The sequence below is a fragment of the Aulonocara sp. 'chitande type north' Nkhata Bay genome, linkage group LG23 (assembly GCF_057382095.1).
Source record: "Aulonocara sp. 'chitande type north' Nkhata Bay isolate Kocher_YH1m ecotype deep benthic linkage group LG23, A_spYH_male_GT1.1, whole genome shotgun sequence".
Classification (NCBI taxonomy): domain Eukaryota; kingdom Metazoa; phylum Chordata; class Actinopteri; order Cichliformes; family Cichlidae; genus Aulonocara; species Aulonocara sp. 'chitande type north' Nkhata Bay.
In genome coordinates, this window is record NC_141365.1 from 21,509,217 (window position 1) to 21,528,773 (window position 19,557).

Here is a 19,557-nt window from a genome sequence, read left to right on the forward strand (position 1 = left end):
GAACCTGTAGCCTCACACAGAAAAAAAAGAGCAAAACCCTTGTTTACCTACATTACACAGCATCAGTATGTTCATTAACATACAGAGTTTCAAACATGAAGACCACATGTTCTGGTGAACTGTTTAAAAACATCAACAAAAACACTTTTGCTGTAGCCTATAGATTTAAATCTCTTTATATTCCATTACAGATGCTACTGTTACTTACCCCAAACATTAGGCACTGTTATGCTACTACTATCATCTACTACTGTTACTATTACTACTGCAAAATAAAAAAAGGCAGTATAATAAACAAACAAACAAGATGAGAGACAAATAAAACTATATGTATTAACAGTGTATAAACAAATTTCATAAAGACAAAATAGTCTTTAGCCCAGAATTGTGAAATTATTTTCTTACAGCATTAAAACTAATTAAATTAAAATAAATACAAAATGAAGATAAACACAACAAACATAAACAGAGCAGTGTACAGTACCTGGTTTGAAAGTTGACCTTTTCCAAGATTTTAAAGTCTAAAAGACCCTTATTATTATAATGTCTTTACATTACAATATAAATATATAATATAGGCAGCTGTTGTTGTGATTTGGCACTATATAAATAAAAGTGAAATGAAAAGTTCAGTGACACTCATCTCACTCTGGGTTTTTGTTCAAACTTGGTTCTGTCAGTTTTCATTCCAAAATCATATTTCACAATCTTCATCAGTTTTAAGGTTAAACAGTATTAATGGAACCAGTGAGTTTTCTGTCCATGCTTCTGGTCTACAGTGTGCACAGAAAGGCTGATGAGTTCAACTTCACCCCATAACCAAACCCAGGATAAAGAGTTTCAGTGAAAGTGGTGTTGAAGGTGTGGAGGTGGATCAGAGTGTCAGAGGAGACTCTGTAGAAGGACAGAGTGCCAGCAGGACAGTCCACATACACTGCTACTCTGTGAGAAACATTAGATAATGACGTTACTGTAATGGGAGTCCCGCTGTTGTTGTGCCAGGCGCTATACCCTCCATCAGTGCAGGTCAGACACCAGGACTGCTCATTGCCTCCAAATTTTGAGGCATCAATGTCTCCGTTCCTTCCGATCCCTCTGTAGCTTACTGCAATATAAACCTTTCCAACCCACTCGACCTCCCAGTAACAGCGACCAGTCACACCATTTTCACACAGCACCTGAGGCCAGTAATCAAATCTCTCTGGGTGGTCAGGATACGGGTGCTCCTTTCTCAGGTCTGTCACTTTTTTGTTGCTTTCGGATAATTTGAGGAATTTGTGAGCTGTGTTTGGGTCCAGCGTGAATTCACAGAAATCTACCAAAAAGAGCATAAAAATCTTTGGTTAATATTGTCTAAAGTTTCCTGTTTTTCATGTATATCTATATTTAAACTGCATTAAGTTGATTTTTGGCTAAGTCTATTTTTTTAGTAAGTGATGTTTCCATCTGGGGTAAAACTACCTCCTCCAGTGTGTTGTAGCCTGCCACTGGGGACGTTTGAGGACATGTCGGTGGACTCATATTTGATATGACATGAGAAAATACTTAAGGGAAACAAGCTCAACATATGCAGTACCGAAAACTGCAAATGGTTTGAAAAGAATCAAGACGTTCAAGATCAAAACTCTAAATTAAAAAGGTTTGCGATCCATCCCCTCCATGTATGAATTAAAAGAACGGGACTTAACATTCAGCCCTGATGTGGTTGATGAAGCACAAATAATACAATATATAAAATGTTTGTTTTAATGTTGCATTAAAGCAGAGGGGCGATCGTGGCTCAAGAGCTGGGAGTTCGCCTTGTGATCGGAAGGTTGCCGGTTTGAGCCCTGGGTCAGACAGTCTCGGTCGTTGTGTCCTTGGGCAAAACACTTCACCCATTGCCTACTGGTGGTGGTCAGAGGGCCCCCTGGCGCCAGTGTCCAGCAGCCTCTTCTGATTGGGACTAGTAAAGCGCTATACAAATACAGGCCATTTACCATTATACAGTAACATTTACTATGCAAGAATGCACAAAATGCTATATCATGATGAATAAGAGAAAGTAATTCAAAAGAAAAACTATGACTCATTGAAAGTGGGGGAGAGAGCTCAACAGGGGAAGTATAAACATAGTACATTAGAAAAAACAAAAAAAGCACTTACACTTCCTCAGACTTGATTTTAACCACTCGATTCCAACTGGGTCAGCTCTGCAAGATATGGGAGGAGAAATTATTATCTTCCTTTGTTACGTCGCAAATACTTCTAAACACTAAGATGCAGATAAAGTTAAATAAAGCAAAACACCAAATATAGAAAGATTGTTGTAATATTTGTGAAGTATCCCTTTGGTAAACACAACTAAGAGCAAATAGTCTGCAAAAGAAATCTTTGCATATCACAGAACTACTGAAAATCCTAATCCTAGTTAAGTTTGCATGTAGATGCGGAGGAGGACTTTTTCATGTTTTTAATCAGGGTGATTGCTGACCTGAGATTTTCTATTCTCCAGTGTGGATCATTCAACTCAGCAGCCAAAAGTTTCACTCCTGTGTCTCCAGGGTGATTGTAGGACAGGTCGACCTCTCTCAGATGGGAGGAGGGGTTGGAGTTCAGAGCTGAGGCCAGAGCAATACACCCTTCATGCGTGATCATGCAGCCTGTCAACCTGCAAACGCAAAACTACCATTAACTAGGATATATTAAATTTTATGAGATAAGATATATTATACTTCTTTTATCCAGGGAGTTGGAAAAGGGTGTCACAGGAGCCAATGCATTAAACAAAATCTATTTAAAAAGGCCATAAATGAAGTAGAATAACACAATTAAATAAAAGCGATTTAAAATAGCCCAGTAAGGGAAAAACTTATAGAGTGAAAAGAACAAGCTGCAAAGTGAAATAAAATAAAATTTAAATAATACAAAAATGAAACAATACTGCAATCTGTGAATCTTAGAGAAAGAGCTCCATTGTCTGTGCAGCAACTGTTGCAGATTGAGGTTATTCTATATTATATTACATATTATCCACACCCATTTGGCTTACCTCTGAATCTGCTGATGGACAAACCCAAACAGTGTATTCAAACTGAAAAGAGCATTTCCCATCACTAGCAGACTTTCAGATGCTCCAGAATCACTGTGGACAAATACTGGGTGACCTAGTCACCTTTGACACTAAACCCCAAATTACCTTCTCTGATCAAACAATCGTCACCCAGCTGTACAATAAAGAGAAATACACACACACTTTTTTGTTTCTTTTTCTTTTCCTTGTTTTTTTTTTTAAATGTCATAATGCATATGACTAAACCAAGTACATTTTCTTAAATTGAGATTTTGGAAAACAAATATGAGGTGCAATGACAATGAAAAAAAGTAAATACATAAATGTTCATTTTTAAAGCAACTCAGTAAAACAGAAGATATTGAACTGACCTAAGAGTTTCCAGGGCGCAATGTGGACTTTCCAGACCTCTGGATAGTGCCTTGACTCCTTTGTCCTGCAGGTCATTGTTACTCAAGTCCAGCTCTCTGAGTCTACAGGATGGAGAGCTGAGAATTGTGGACAGAGCGTCACAACTTCGTTCTGTAAGGTTACAGCCACTCAGTCTGGAAAAACATAGGAGAATAAATAAACACATATTTAAAAGAAAAGGAGAAAAAAAAATCTGGTTTTAACAACTATCACATGAACCAAAATACCCAAACCAATATCTGTACCCACTTACAGAGCTTTCTTAGAGGCCGTGACCACTGGTAGCAGCCTCAGAAGTGCAACCTCAGAAGCAGAGTATTTCTTCAGGTCAAACACATCTAGATCTTCTTCTGATGACAGTAAGATGAAGACCAGAGCTGACCACTGAGCAGAAGATAGTTTATCTGTGGAGAGACTTCCTGATCTCAGGGACTTTTGGATCTCTTCCACTAGAGAACGATCATTCAGTTCATTCAGACAGTGGAACAGGTTGATGCTTTTCTCTGGACAAGGGATTTCCTCGATCTTTATCTTGATGTACTGGACAGTTTCCTCTTTGGTCGGTGAGCCACTTCCTGGTTGTGTCAGCAGACCTCGAAGGAGAATCTGATTGCTCTGCAGTGACAGACCGAAAAGGAATCGAAGAAACAAGTCCAGATGCCCATTTGGACTCTCTAAAGCCTTATCCACACTACACTGGTAAAAAAGGTTTTCTCTTTGGAAAGTTGATTGTTGTTCTTCCATCAGATTGATACCAGACTTAATAAAGGTCAGATGGACATGAAGAGCAGCCAGAAACTCCTGAACACTCAGATGGATGAAGCAGAACACCTTGTCTTGGTACAGTCCTCTCTCCTCTCTAAAGAGCTGTGTGAACACTCCTGAGTACACTGAGGCTTCTTTAATATCAATGCCACACTCTGTCAGGTCTGATTCATAGAAGATCAGGTTGTCTTTCTGCAGCTCATTAAAAGCCAGTTTTCCCAGAGACTCAATCATCTTCCTGCTCTCTGGACTCCAGTGTTTATCTGGTTCAAATTTACTATATTGATTATACTTAATGTTGCTCAGTTTTGTCTGAACCACCAGGAAGTGAATGTACATCTCAGTCAAGTTCTTGGGAAGCTCTCCTCCCTCTCTGGTTTTTAGCACATCCTCCAGAACTGTAGCAGTGATCCAGCAGAAGACTGGGATGTGGCACATGATGTGAATACTTCGTGATGTCTTCATATGTGAGAGAACTTTATCAGATAGCTTGTCATCTGAGAACCTCTTCTTGAAGTACTGTTCCTTCTGAGGGTCAGTGAACCCTCTGACCTCTGTCAGAATGTTAACACAGTCAGAAGGAATCTGATTGGCTGCTGCAGGTCGTGTGGTTATCCAGAGGTGAACAGAAGGAAGCAGTTTCCCTCTTATAAGGTTTGTCAGCAGCACTTCCACTGAGGTGGACTTTCTAGGGTCAGTTATGAGCTCAGTGTTGTGGAAGTCCAGAGGAAGTCGACACTCATCCAGACCATCAAAGATGAACACAACCTGGAAGTCTTCAAACCTGCAGATTCCTGCTTCTTTGGTTTCAGTAAAGAAGTGATGAACAAGTTCCACCAAGCTGAACTTTTCCTCTTTCAGCACATTCAGCTCTCTAAAAGTGAATGGAAATATGAACTGGATGTCCTGGTTGGCTTTGCCTTCAGCCCAGTCCAGAATGAACTTCTGTGTTAACACTGTTTTCCCAATGCCAGCCACTCCTTTTGTCAGCACTATTTTTGGTTCCTCTTTTCCAGGCAAGCCTTTAAAAATATCTTCTTGTCTAATTGTTGCTTCTGGTCTGTCTGGATTTCTGGAATTTTTTTCAATCTGTCTGACCTCATGTTCTTCATTGACCTCTGCAGTCCCCCCCTCTGTGATGTAGAGCTCTGTGTAGATCTGATTCAAAAGGGTTGGATTTCCTGCTTTAGCGATCCCCTCAAACACACACTGGAACTTCTTTTTCAGAGTAGATTTGAGATTCTGTTGGCACATGGAAGGAGATTCTGAAAGAACAAAGAACACCCTGTACTTAAAGAGAATTTACATCATAATACTGACACACAAAAGTTTTTTACTCTTGGCTGACGCAGAATAATTGTCATTTTGATTCTTGTTGAAGTGCAAATAAAATCAGCCTTTCATTACAAAAAAACCAAAAGCTTGGCATAAATGAAGCATGTGACTTCATTTCAGTACATTGGCACCATTTTATTTTTTACAAATGGTGCCAATGTACCATTTGTAAAAAAAAAACAAAAACAAAAAAAAACGTAATTCTACTTTAAAGAAGTCTGTTGGTGTTATTAGCTTGCTTGGATGGTGAGGTACATTTGAAAATCGAATCTACTTAGGCTAAAACCAGCCAAAAGCGAAGCTTGATGCTGGGAGGAGGGAGCCCAAAGCCAGAGACGGTCAGAAACAGAAAGCAGACAAAGCACAGGTCCATAGTAACTGATCAAATATGTACAGCATTTGGTGGAAATCTAGCAAAGGTAGCATAAACTAGTTATAAATTATTTATGCTGAGCAAGTCTCTGTTTAAGCCTTTAGAGAAATATTCTTACTGCACTGCAAACAGTCAGCGAGCCTCTCCTTCTTCATTCTCCTCAGGAAGTGCAGTGTGATCTTCAGAAATGCTTCTCTACTTCTCTTCCTCTCCTCTTCATCCTCACCCTCCAACAACTCATCAACCTCTCTTTGATTCTCTAAGCATTGTGGGTAATCTGGACTCAGAACCTTCTGTATCTTTTTCAGCTCACTCTTCACAAAAGCGATGATGTTGTCCTCCAGCAGCTAGAACACAATACTCTGTGAATATCCAATCAAACTGAAATCATCAAGCCAATCAGATTCATGTTGTAAACACTAACAATGTGCTGGACTACAAGTGCAGCATAGAAATGACTGAACCGTATAGATGCCAGAATAACTGTTGTGCATGTACAGACCATAAATATGGAGTCCAGGTGTGTTTGATGATCGTGGGCAGACCGGCCTTTAGGAGCTCCTGAGGTCTGCTGGTCCACGCTGTGAAGAAATCATCAAGAATTAGAGACAGGGATTTTATTTCTCGAAGTTGGCTTGAGTTCCGGTGACGTCACCATCCTGAATGGCGGCCTAAAGTAATAGCTCCCTCGTGAAAATAGTTATTTCGTCCCTTCAGACCATCAAATACTAGACCTACAAATAATACTCGAACAGATGAGAGGGGCAAGAATGGGGAAGACGCGTGCAAACAAAGATATCACCGCCGCAGAAACTGCAGATGCAGAAAATTCGAGGAGCAGCTCTCTTACGAAGGGACAAGAAGGCGAAGCTAATGCTAACCCAGCTCCCTTTATTTATACCTTGCCTTTAGGTATAAATAAAGTTACCTTACCTTACCTAATGCTAACCCAGCTCCCTCAAGTGCCGACGTAAGTTTGACAAAAATCTTGGAGGAGATTCGGGACTTCCGAAAAGACATAAAAGAACAATTAACTGGTATTAAATCAGAGATTATCAGCGTTAATCAAAAAATAACGGAGGCAGAGGTACGAATTGAAAAAGTGGAAGACCGTGTTCAAAATTTGGAACAGACGCTGAATAAGATGATAAAAGTCATGGATCAACAAGAAAATAAGTTACTTGACTATGAAGGAAGATCCCGACGAGAAAATTTAAGGATACAGTGGGGCAAAAAAGTATTTAGTCAGCCACCGATTGTGCAAGTTCCCCCACTTAAAATGATGACAGAGGTCAGTAATTTGCACCAGAGGTACACTTCAACTGTGAGAGACAGAATGTGAAAAAAAAATCCATGAATTCACATGGTAGGATTTGTAAAGAATTTATTCGTAAATTAGGGTGGAAAATAAGTATTTGGTCACCTCAAACAAGGAAAATCTCTGGCTCTCACAGACCTGTAACGTCTTCTGTAAGAAGCTTTTCTGTCCCCCACTCGTTACCTGTATGAATGGCACCTGTTTGAACTCATCATCTGTATAAAAGACACCTGTCCACAGCCTCAAACAGTCAGACTCCAAACTCCGCCATGGCCAAGACCAAAGAGCTTTCGAAGGACACCAGGAAAAGTATTGTAGACCTGCACCAGACTGGGAAGAGTGAATCTACAATAGGCAAGCAGCTTGGTGTGAAAAAATCAACTGTGGGAGCAATCATCAGAAAATGGAAGACATACAAGACCACTGATAATCTCCCTCGATCTGGGGCTCCACGCAAGATCTCATCCCGTGGGGTCAAAATGATCATGAGAACGGTGAGCAAAGATCCCAGAACCACACGGGACCTGGTGAATGACCTGCAGAGAGCTGGGACCAAAGTAACAAAGGTCACCATCAGTAACACACTACAACGGCAGGGAATCAAATCCCGCAGTGCCAGACATGTTCCGCTGCTGAAGCCAGTGCATGTCCAGGCCTGTCTGAAGTTTGCCAGAGAGCACATGGATGATACAGCAGAGGATTGGGAGAATATCATGTGGTCAGATGAAACCAAAGTAGAACTTTTTGGTATAAACTCAACTCGTCGTGTTTGGAGGAAGAAGAATACTGAGTTGCATCCCAAGAACACCATACCTACTGTGAAGCATGGGGGTGGAAACATCATGCTATGGGGCTGTTTTTCTGCCAAGGGGACAGGACGACTGATCCGTGTTAAGGACAGAATGAATGGGGCCATGTATCGTGAGATTTTGAGCCAAAACCTCCTTCCATCAGTGAGAACTTTGAAGATGAAACGAGGCTGGGTCTTCCAACATGACAATGATCCAAAACACACCGCCCGGGCAACAAAGGAGTGGCTCCGTAAGAAGCATTTGAAAGTCCTGGAGTGGCCTAGCCAGTCTCCAGACCTCAACCCCATAGAAAATCTGTGGCGGGAGTTGAAAGTCTGTGTTGCTCGGCGACAGCCCCAAAACATCACTGCTCTCGAGAAGATCTGCATGGAGGAATGGGCCAAAATACCAGCTACTGTGTGTGCAAACCTGGTAAAGACCTATAGTAAACGTTTGACCTCTGTTATTGCCAACAAAGGTTATGTTACAAAGTATTGAGTTGTATTTTTGTTATTGACCAAATACTTATTTTCCACCCTAATTTACGAATAAATTCCTTACAAATCCTACCACGTGGATTCATGGATTTTTTTTTCACATTCTGTCTCTCACAGTTGAAGTGTACCTCTGGTGCAAATTACTGACCTCTGTCATCATTTTAGGTGGGGGAACTTGCACAATCGGTGGCTGACTAAATACTTTTTTGCCCCACTGTATATAATGTTCCGGGAGGAGCCGAGGGCTCGTCTATGATGGACATGTGGAAAAACTACTGCGGGACACTCTGGAGATAAACCCTACCGTGGAGTTTGGCATCGAGAGAGCACACCGGGCGCTGGCATCAAGACCCGCCGGAGACAGGCAAGATAAAACGCGATCAATAATAGTCAAATTTCTCCGCTATAGGGTTAAAGAAGAGATCCTACGTAGAGCTTGGGAAAAGAAGAAAGTTTTTCTGAATGGGAAATTAATATTCTTTGACCATGATTACCCTCCAGTAGTACTGCAGAAGAGAAAGGAGTATGTAGAGGTGAAGCGGGTGTTAAAGCAGAAAAATATCCGCTTCCATACTCCGTTCCTGGCAAAACTACGAGTGTTTTATGAGGATGGAACATGTCTGTATCAGACGGCGGAGGAGGCGACCACAGACATGAAGGACAGAGGGCTTCCAGTTAATGTGACTACATCGAAGGAGAGTCTGGTCGAGCAGCTGTCCTGTACCGCCTGGGAAACAACGAGAGGATCAACTCAGCGAGGGACAGACGACGAGCGAGAGAAAGATATCAGGGCGAGACTGCGAACCTTCAGAAGACAGATCATACCCTCATCAGAGGAGTTATAAGTACTGTCGGGCTTTAAAAGGAGGTAAAAATACCCGGTGTTATATATATTTCAAGATGTTTGTGTGTATATCTCTACCCCAATTGGATGAGATTATATAGATATAAGCGAGGGATGCATAAAGACACACTTTCTGTGTAATGAACAACGACTTTGTTTTCTTTCGCCTCAAGTGCCATGGCGGGGGCCCTCAGCCCATATATGGGAGAGGCTTTCCCTCACAGCTAGACGCTTTTTCTAGCTCTACCCAGGGTCACTTATTAGAGACCCCAGCCTTGGAACCACAGTTTTTTTTTCTACTTGTTACCTATGTTTGATATCTTTGTTTGTTTAGGGAGTAGATCTGATAAGTTTCATTTTATTTGTTCCATGGACATACGTTGATTACATATGGCTAGTGATAAAGTAAAATTTCTATCTTTCAATGTTAATGGGCTGTTAAATCCAATTAAACGTACTAAAATCTTAACTAAAGTGAAAGCAGAACAAGCCCATATAGTCTACTTACAGGATACCCACTTGACAGATAAAGAGCACGTAAAATTAAAGAGAATGGGTTTTACTAATTTGTTTTTTTCTTCATACAAATCAGGACATAGGAGGAGTTGCAATCCTTATTTCAAGTAAATTAAACTTTGAAAAAGTATCTGAAATGGGTGATAAAGAGGGTAGATTTATTCTAGTAAAAGGAAAAATAGATGGGAATTTGATCACCCTTTTAAATGTTTATGCTCCGCCAGAGAGTGATATTAGTTTCTTCCAAAGGATCATTAATATTATGGTAACAGAAACAGAAGGCCTTTTAATTTGTGGAGGGGATTTAAATATACACCTACAGCCAAAATTAGACTCGTCTAGCAGGAAAACGTATGATAGGAAATCACCATATATCAAAGTGAATGCACTTTTTGAGGAGGTAGGATTAATTGACATATGGCGAGACCTTTTTCCTAATAGAAGGGACTATACTTACTACTCTGCTCCACACTCTCTTTATACAAGGATAGATTATTTTATAACATTTGGTAAAGATAAGGATAAAATACATACTTGTGGAATTGGGACGATAGATATAAGTGACCATGCACCAATATACTTATCCATTGATTTTAACCTACGGTTAAAAAATAATACATGGAAATTGAACTCAAGTCTATTGAATGATTCGCCTTTTAAGGCACAAATTAAATCAGAAATTAGTCTCTTCTTAGAGTTCAATGATACTGGAGAAGTACCACCTCCCATACTATGGGATACTTTGAAGGCGGTACTAAGAGGGAAAATTATAGCAATAACTTCATTTAGGAAAAAAGATAAGAATAGAAAACTAGAGGAGTTGAATAAGAGACTAAAGGAACTAGAAAGAAGACATAAAAGGGACTTAGCACAGGATATATTAAGGGAAATCAAAAACATTAGGAACGAAATTAACAATCTAGCCACACAAGAAATCAAGAAAGATTTAATGTTTTTGAAACAGAGACACTATGAAAGTGGCATTAAATCTACCAAAATATTGGTGTGGAAATTGAAAAAAAAAGACAGCGGAAAATACAATTTATAAAATTAAGGACCCAAGTACAAAAGTGATAAAAAATAAATTTAATGAAATACAGGAAGCCTTTGAAAGATTCTATAAAACCCTATACTCGGAAGCCCCTGGCGGGACTGAAGCTCAGATTGATAGCTTCCTGAACCCTCTAGACTTACCCACTTTAGATGAAGAACAAAATCAAGCAATGATAATGAACATAACTGAAGAAGAATTAAAAGCTGCAATTAATAGGCTTAAATTAAGTAAATCACCAGGACCAGATGGTTACACGGCAGAGTGGTATAAAGAATTTAAAAAGGAATTGATACCTGTTTTACTGCCTACATTGAATTGGGTTTTGAAAAAGGCACAAATGCCCCCCAGCTGGAAGGAGGCAATTATCTCAGTTATACCAAAAGAAGGCAAAGATAAAAATGGAATGTGGATCTTTCAGGCCAATCTCCGTTCTTAGACTATAAACTTTTCACATCTATCATGGCCAAACGGCTAGAAGAGTTCCTACCAACATTGATATGTAACGACCAAACGGGTTTCATACATCAACGCCAAACACAGGACAATATACGAAAGACATTACATATTATGGACCATATACAAAAACATAAAATCAAAGCAATTGTGATGAGTGTAGACGCTGAAAAAGCCTTTGATTCCGTCAACTGGAAGTTCCTTTACAGGGTATTATATAAATTTGGCTTTCATGATACGATTATTAAAACTATACAAGCACTATATGACAATCCTACAGCCAGGATTAAAATTAATGGATGCCTATCTAACAGTTTTACCCTAAAAAGGGGCACTAGACAGGGCTGTGCATGGTCACCGTTACTTTTCGCATTATACTTGGAACCACTAGCTCAATTCATTAGGCAAAACGAAGACATTAAGGGAATTTTTATTAAAGGGACGCAATATAAACTGGCTTGCTATGCGGATGACATTTTGGTCTACCTTGGACACCCAACATATTCTTTACCCAAACTGATGCAATCATTTGAACAATACGGCCAATTATCAGGCTACAAAATTAATATAGGTAAAACCCAGCTACTCTTATATAATTATAGCCCACCAGAAGAAATAAAATGTAGTTATCCCCTGGTATGGCAAACGGAGTCTTTTAAATATTTAGGCATAAATTTACCGAAAGATCTTACAAAATTATTTGAACAGAATTACCTACCCTTATACAAAAAAATAAAGGAAGATATAGTAAGATGGAACTTAATTCCTTTCTTTAGCTTTAATTCAAGAACTGATTCTATTAAAATGAATGTATTGCCAAGATTTTTGTATCTATTTCAAACCCTACCAATAGAGATTAACCAAAGTCAATTTAATGAGTGGGACAAAATGTTATCTAGATATATATGGCAACGTAAAAGACCAAGGCTTCGCCTCAAAACTCTACAGCTGGCTAAGCAAAAGGGAGGATGGGGCCTCCCTGACCTCAGATACTACTACTTTGCAGCGCAGATGAGAGCAATAATATGCTGGTGTAACCCATCATACACTGCCCAATGGAAAACCATTGAGGAACAAATGCTGTCTATTCCTATTCAGGCAATTCTAGCTGACAATAATCTACAAACCTATATAAAAAACATTGATAACCTGTGGGTGAAAAGGACCCTTAAAACATGGAAAACTATTATAAAGGAATATAAACTCGAGACCAATATTACAGTTCTTAAATGGTGTGCTTACGACTCAGAGTTCAAGCCTAATGAATTGGATTCTAGATTCAAGGACTGGACAGGTAAGGGCATAACAGCCCTGCGTAGTATAATGAAAGATGGAAAATTGTTCAGCTTTGACACGCTTAGAAAGACATTTTCATTAGAAAAACAAGACTTCTATCGATATTTGCAGTTAAGGCACTATGCTGACACGAAGATGAGAAATGTAACAATGATAAACACACGCTCGATGGAATTGTTTATAAAAAGCTATAACTCAGAAACTATTGATAGAATTGTATGTCTGTATAAGGGTCTAATGGATTTGAAACCACATTCGACTTCATATATTAGAACAAAATGGGAGAAGGAAGGAGGGATAAAAATATTAGAGGAAGAATGGACGGCAATATGGAGGTATCAGTGGATGTGTACCAGCTCACAAAAGTGGAGGGAATTCGGTTGGAAGTGCATAATTAGATATTTTATAACACCTTCTCAGAAGTCTCATTATGATGATAACTCCCCTGCTTGTTGGAGGAACTGTGGAAATCAAAGTGCAAATCACTACCACATTTTTTGGGACTGCTCTATCTTGAGGGATTATTGGAGAGAAATACATAATGCCTTACAGGATATCTTTAAATGCGAAATACCCCTCGAGAGTAAGACTATGTTCTTTGGATATATACCTCAGGAATGGCCTAAATATGATAAACATTTAGTAAATGTTCTACTGGTGGCCTGTAAAAAGAGTATCACCAGAAAATGTTTATCCCCGGAGAGCCCAAACATAAGTACATGGATGGAAATCACAATGGAAATCTATAACATGGAAAAGATAACAGCTTCTGTTAACCACAAGCTGGAGAAATTTACATCATACTGGGAAAACTGGGTCAAATATATCACGCCTCATAGGCCAGATTTTATTTTTACAAACCAATAACTGTGATGTATGAGAGTATATATTTATAGGATCAGCCCCTACCAACACATCCGTTTTGTTTGTTTTTTTGTTTTTTTTTTTGTTGTTTTTTTGTTTTGTTTGTAGGTTTGTTGGTTTTGTTTTTTTTCTTATTTCGGATTATGTGATTGTTTCAATTGCTTCTATAGTTGTAAATATTTTCTCTTTATGACTCGGATGTAAATTAAAATACTATTTCGGTATCTAAGGCAGATAACCTAAGCAAGAAGTATGCTTACATGATGTACATACTGTGAATGCCTGCTTTTGACCCTTAATAAAAAAAAATATAAATTAAAAAAAAAAAAAAGAAGAAGAATTAGAGACAGACACAATGTAAGGATCCCTGAAGTCATAATTATGAACTGAACATGAAATAAACATGTAGCAAACTTTGACTTCACTTAAGCAAATGTGCAGTGGGGCTTTATAAATTTAGACTCTAAAGTCCATGTTTAAAAGGAACAATTACTAGTTGGGTTTTTACAAGTGTTTGCACCCAAACAACTTACAATTGTTACATTTATGCAGACCAGAATGTTCCAAAAATGAAATGTACAATTTCACGTTTAATTTAAACTTATGTGAAATAACTAAAGACCTTACTACATTTAATGTGAAAGTATAATCCCTTGTTACTTTCATAAAAAAAGTTTATTAAAATTGCATTGTTAAAAAAGAAAAATACATGAAAAAATGAATGGTGATAAAAACTTATTTAATTTTTAGTAGTTTAGGAAGAATCTTGATGCATGTACAGTCACTCCTGGTAAGTAAATCCCAAAAAGTTGAGTCTGTTCATCTGGACGTAGCATTTTCAGTGAGAGAGACGTTTCATCACTCATCCAACGACTGAAGAAGTCACTCGGCTGAGTAATGAAACTTTTCTGCCACTGAAAACGCTACGTCCAGATGAAGAGAATCAACCTTATGGGAGTTCAGTAATTTCAGCTAGTCCTTAAAACGCCTTTTACTTTCTCACACTTAAATACGTTTTTATCAATTCTCAGTTACAAACTTACATTATCTTATTAAAAAACCTTGAATATGTAAGCACTTATTTACAATATTTATACACTGAATTCATACATTTGAATGAATGTAGACTGCTAAGAGAGAGTGGATTAATAATATTGTTTAGTAACTGTTAACAGTTCACTATAATGCATAAAAATAATAATAATAAAAAATTTAATTTAAAAGCTCCTCTCAAGACACACAAGGACACTTAACAATAGACTAAAACACATAGTAGAACAAAATGAAGAACAATAAAAAAAGATAAAATAAACAATATGTTTACAGTGAATATGCAGACTTGAACAGATAGATTTTGAGTTGAGATTCAAACTGAGGGAGAGAACCAGTGTTTCTTAAATCCGGGGGTAGAGAGTTCCACAGCCTGGGTTCTGCATTTCGTTGTACTATTGTACTAAGTATGACTGTGCAACGACAATAAAGACTTATCTTATCTTGCATAGTGTCCATCTGTGACGTTTAGTGTTTTAAAGCATGTATAAGAGAGAAGATGGAGTGACCCCGATGTAATACACTGTTAACCTTTGTGTCCCAGCTCTCTCACTGGTTAATATAGTTTTTAATCTGGCTACTTTCACTTTTACTTACTAGTGTGACTGGATTTAGAAAAAAATACCGCAACTTACAACAACTTGGGTAAAATACAACAATTTACTCTCTATTTATTGGTATTGTATGCATCATGGGTCTAAAGGTAAAGAACACTAAGTCTCTGAGCTGCCAGAAAATTTGATAACAAAATTATTATTTCTTTATTATACCAACTAATGACAAATAAAAATTAACATTACACCATGGGCCGAGGCTTTTGGTTCCTGTTTTTCTTGTTTTTAACTATTATTCTAGCTGAAACACTGCTTCCCGATCTTTGTCTCAACTAAGTGTTAGTGTTTTCCGTGTTTCCCCACCATAGTCATTATGTTTAGAGTTAAGAGTCAAATAAGACAGAAAAAATTACATCATAATTTATTTTCCTGTTGGAAATGTAAATGATTAAATTTAACGCTTGTAGTTAATATATTTATTATAGTTTTTTATTATAGTTTTTTTATTTAATTTTTTGTTTATAATTAAGTACAGTTTCAGTTAGTTTTCCAGACTAGTTTTTGTTTAAGTTAAGTTTTTATTCTTGTAAAAGTTTAGTTGTATTTGAGGTCTTATTGATTTCAGTGTTTCAGTCTTTTTAATCAGTCTTGTAAGGAGGACACACATCAGAGGGAAAATGACCAAAAATCAGTACAGGTGTTAAAAAAATAAAAACGTTTTAAAAGCAGTTTACTCAGACATCTAGAGTCTCGATAAACATATCCATCCATGCCATCAGGCAAGTTTTAGTAATGTTTTTTTCAACCACACTAATAGACACTAAAACTAAGGATATTTCTTTATATATATTTAATTTTATTTTAGTTTTAAACAATTTTTCAAAAGTCTAGTTTTTATTGTTGTCTTAGTTAAATAAAATATTTTTTCATGCCTAGTTTTATTTATTTTTATTTTATTTTAGTAAAATATAATAAACTTGTGTATAACATTCATGTTTTTATTGTAAACGGTAAAACAGCTTTTGACTTCATTCTAAATAACTATACATTTAGAATTATTCATAGGCTACTATAAACTGTTACACATTATATAAAAAGTAAGGTATTGTTTCTTAATTTGATAAACATACACTTTATAACTACACTGTTACCTGGTGTCCACATATGTGGACATCATATTTTGGGTTATTTAGACCAAAATACTCAATTTTGCTCTACAAGGGCCTGATATCCATTTACGAGGACATTATACTTCTACTGTTCTATCAAAATTTTAAACGAATATCCTCATATGTAGCTCTTATTTTTCTTAAAAACAAAAATAAGGTAAAAAAAAAAAAAAAGATCTGATAATTCTTTGTATTTACGTTCATCGGGCTCCAATATGCCCAACTATCAAAGAGAAATTAAAAATGCATGCCGTGGAAGAGTTCGGGTCTTAGGAGGTTAAATGTATTTTACTGTGTCTGCAGGTCAGAACTGAAGCAGTTTGAAGACCTCACCTCAGACTGGGATCAGGACAGCAGACTCCTGGTTTAAACAGCAGAGGGTCAGACTTTGACTTGTTGCTCTTCAAGGACAAACAGCTGAGTTTAGACTCAGCCTCTGATGATCTGTGATGGATCCTGTTAGAAGACAACCATGGAGCATTACCCGTGATGCTTTACTGAGCTTCCTGTATCGTATTAACTATCATTAGTCAAGAAATCAACACTTAAGAAACAGTAAAGCTGATCAGGATGTCTTGAGCTAAAACGTGAATGTTAGAAATAGCTTGCCTGTGCTCAGCACAGCAAAGGCCTTCTTTAAAAGGGAGAGGTTCGGCCTTTGACTCATTACTCTTCAAAGACAAACAGCTGACTCCAGAATCTGCTTCAAGAGAAACTGACCTCTGGTAAACCCTGGAAGAGACCAGAAGATAACTGGAAAGACGGCAACCATCATTGTCTGATTGTCTGTCAAGTAGTTGACAAGAAAATACATAAAAGATAGAAGTAACTAAGTAACTAGTTCAGCGAGTAGTGCTTCATTGCAGCTCTGAGTTACTTCTACTGCACTGGATTTGATCTTGATCTTAATTATCATCTGAAGACAGCACTTTGTGATAGTTTTTATTCAAGCAAACAAGGAATCAGCAGATCAATTATAAATCCACGATGAAATAATCATCAGTTACAGTCTGGAGTGAAACAAGGAAAAACAGCTCTGAAAGGAAAATGCTTTATGAACACTGAAACATACAAAATAAAGCAATGTTTCTACTGTAGGACCACATACACATCAGTGAAGTCTTCTGTAAATGATTCTGTGTGGAGTTAAAAACAAGTTACCGTTCATTATACAGAAATGCATAATGCTGACTTACATCATGTTTTCAGAAGGTTGTCTGTCAAACACAATGGGCGGACTCATGGTGGCTCCTCGTGGACCTGCAGGTCATCATTCTGAGAAATGATGGTGACAAAAAACAAAATGTCATGAACGCACTAATACGACTGTCTCCATGTCACAGACGTATATAAGCTGCAGCGTTCATAATGCTTTTCATTCAGAAATATTCAGCTCATTACTGCCATAGATGTCACTGATGGTGATGGTAACAGGAAACTGCAGGATGTTAGTCTGAACCAGATAACCAGCTGTTATATATCTATTACACACATGTTGCATGAGAGCTCATGTGTTCTCCACGTTATTTCACCCAAGCTCTCCTCATAATTTCCTAAAAAGAACCCTCAGGTTCAGTCATGAATCACGGAATATTAAAAGGAAGCATGAAGCTGATTTTATAGTAAAATTATTGTTTTAACACAAAATGAATCTGGTTTCAAGCTGACTGACTTTATGTTAGGTTTTGTTGCTGGTTTGACAGAATCCAGCTGTGCTGTGGCCACCTCAGCTTTAAAATCAGTAGGACGTTTGTGTATACAGACTTTTGATCAGTACTTGGATTTTTGAAAAGCGGCCACTACAGCAACATCACAGACTTTAAATCAACCAAAAACATCTAATGAGAGACTTTCTGGATACATTTTAAATCCTTACATCTATAAAAGTTTCCATAAAATTTGATGCAGCTGAGCATCAGTGTGTTAACTTTGCTCAGCTTATCTTGTTGCTCTGTGTGCAGTTTAATATTTTTAATCATGTTTTTAATGGAATTAGTGTCAGTAAATGTAACTGAGTTATAACCTTCATCACTCAGGCCACTCACACACGGACTTTTCGTGTCTTTTCTTTGCACTTTCTCAAGGCACTTTGCAACTATTTTGTTTTCCAAAGTTCGCCTTTCTTATTTTTTCGATACATTTCTCTTAATTTAATAACTATATTTCTCTCCTGATTTCCATTTATTCCCACTGTCTACTAGTAGTTTTATAATCTTGCACAGTTGGTGTGGCGCATCTACACTTTCGTTCTACATGTAAAATGACAACAAAGGGCTCTTCTCTTGTATTTATAGGAAGCAGGAGGCAAACGTTCAGAATTTCATCATCCTGGATAAACCCGGTGTGTTTTCCCCGCGGGCCGTCACGGGGTTTCCCCGCCCACCTCAGTGAAAACAGATCAGCGGATGTGGGCGTGAGACACTCGGTGCATTTAACAGGTGTGTTTTGTTTCAGAGAACTCGGACACCTTCAACTGCGGCTGCGCAGACTCACCTGTCCAGTCCGTTCACAAACATTTCCGGTGAGCAACCGAAACTGAACAGCTGCCCAGAAACAAGCAGAGAGAGAGACGTCTGTAGACACTGAAAACACGAAACAAGCCAAACGGAGCCCACGCACCGCGGGGCAGGTCACAGAAAAACACGTGACACCCAGAAAATGTCATTGAGACTGCTAAAACTGCAGACTGAGACACTAGAAAACATTACAAAGATGTTTATCCTCCTTCGGAACATGACGCAATGAGTAACAGTAATAATATATCATATTGTGGACGCACAAAAACGGCCACTTAACACTATAATCACACCTCTGATCTCAGCCACTCACCTGTCTTTAAAAAGCTTCCAGCTGCGAGGATTCAGTCATTACAACGAGCCTCGTCCCGGAAGCCTACTCACAAAACTCAGCAAAGATCGCGAATCCTCTTAGTCCCTCCCACCAGAGCTCTGAGTGGAGGAGGCGGAGGAAGCGAAATAAAGAGGGAGGATTGTTAACTACAGCATGGACAGTTTTGTTTGCTGTATTTTACGAGCTCAGGTGTGACAGGACGTGTTTCATATTTACAGCCGCTTTAAACAGAATTCATAACATGAAGCATTGTGACATCAGGTGATCTGTTTATGCAGTAGCTGTTTAAAGACTTTTCATTCCTCTGTTCTTCCACATTGAGAAGGTAAAAATACTTCTAAAGGGTACAACTGTGCATCCTTCAT

The 19,557-nt window shown here is 38.1% G+C and overlaps 1 protein-coding gene across 6 annotated transcripts; it reads right to left on the reverse strand.

The window, feature by feature from the left end:
* Positions 1 to 16: 16 nt before the first annotated feature.
* Positions 17 to 19,281, reverse strand: LOC147301680 (protein NLRC3-like). Of its 6 annotated transcripts, XM_086284187.1 has the most exons (12): positions 19,172 to 19,218; positions 18,836 to 18,885; positions 17,539 to 17,617; positions 16,952 to 17,074; positions 16,676 to 16,798; positions 6,439 to 6,517; positions 6,055 to 6,283; positions 3,717 to 5,493; positions 3,424 to 3,597; positions 2,474 to 2,650; positions 2,146 to 2,192; positions 17 to 1,315 (listed from the first exon to the last, which is right to left on the reverse strand). In XM_086284187.1, the coding sequence occupies exons 3-12, from the start codon at positions 17,583 to 17,585 to the stop codon at positions 774 to 776; spliced, it is 3,318 nt and encodes a 1,105-aa protein (XP_086140313.1). In that variant the 5' UTR covers positions 17,586 to 17,617; positions 18,836 to 18,885; positions 19,172 to 19,218; the 3' UTR covers positions 17 to 773. The 6 variants fall into 6 exon arrangements, with proteins under 6 accessions (XP_086140313.1, XP_086140311.1, XP_086140312.1 ...); XM_086284185.1 differs by lacking the exon at positions 18,836 to 18,885 and having other exon boundaries at positions 19,172 to 19,281; XM_086284190.1 differs by lacking the exons at positions 17 to 1,315; positions 18,836 to 18,885 and adding an exon at positions 1,344 to 1,956 and having other exon boundaries at positions 19,172 to 19,281.
* Between the last annotated feature and the right edge of the window lie 276 nt (positions 19,282 to 19,557).

Excerpts from the sequence above, each read along its gene's own strand:
- LOC147301680 (XM_086284185.1), bottom strand. The coding sequence starts at position 17,585 with ATGAGTCCGCCCATTGTGTTTGACAGACAACCTTCTGAAAACATGAT. Across the intron at positions 3,598-3,716 it reads ACGGCCTCTAAGAAAGCTCT|ACTGAGTGGCTGTAACCTTA; the intron begins GTAAGTGGGTAC and ends ATGTTTTTCCAG. Across the intron at positions 2,651-3,423 it reads TGCGCCCTGGAAACTCTTAG|GTTGACAGGCTGCATGATCA; the intron begins GTCAGTTCAATA and ends TTGCGTTTGCAG.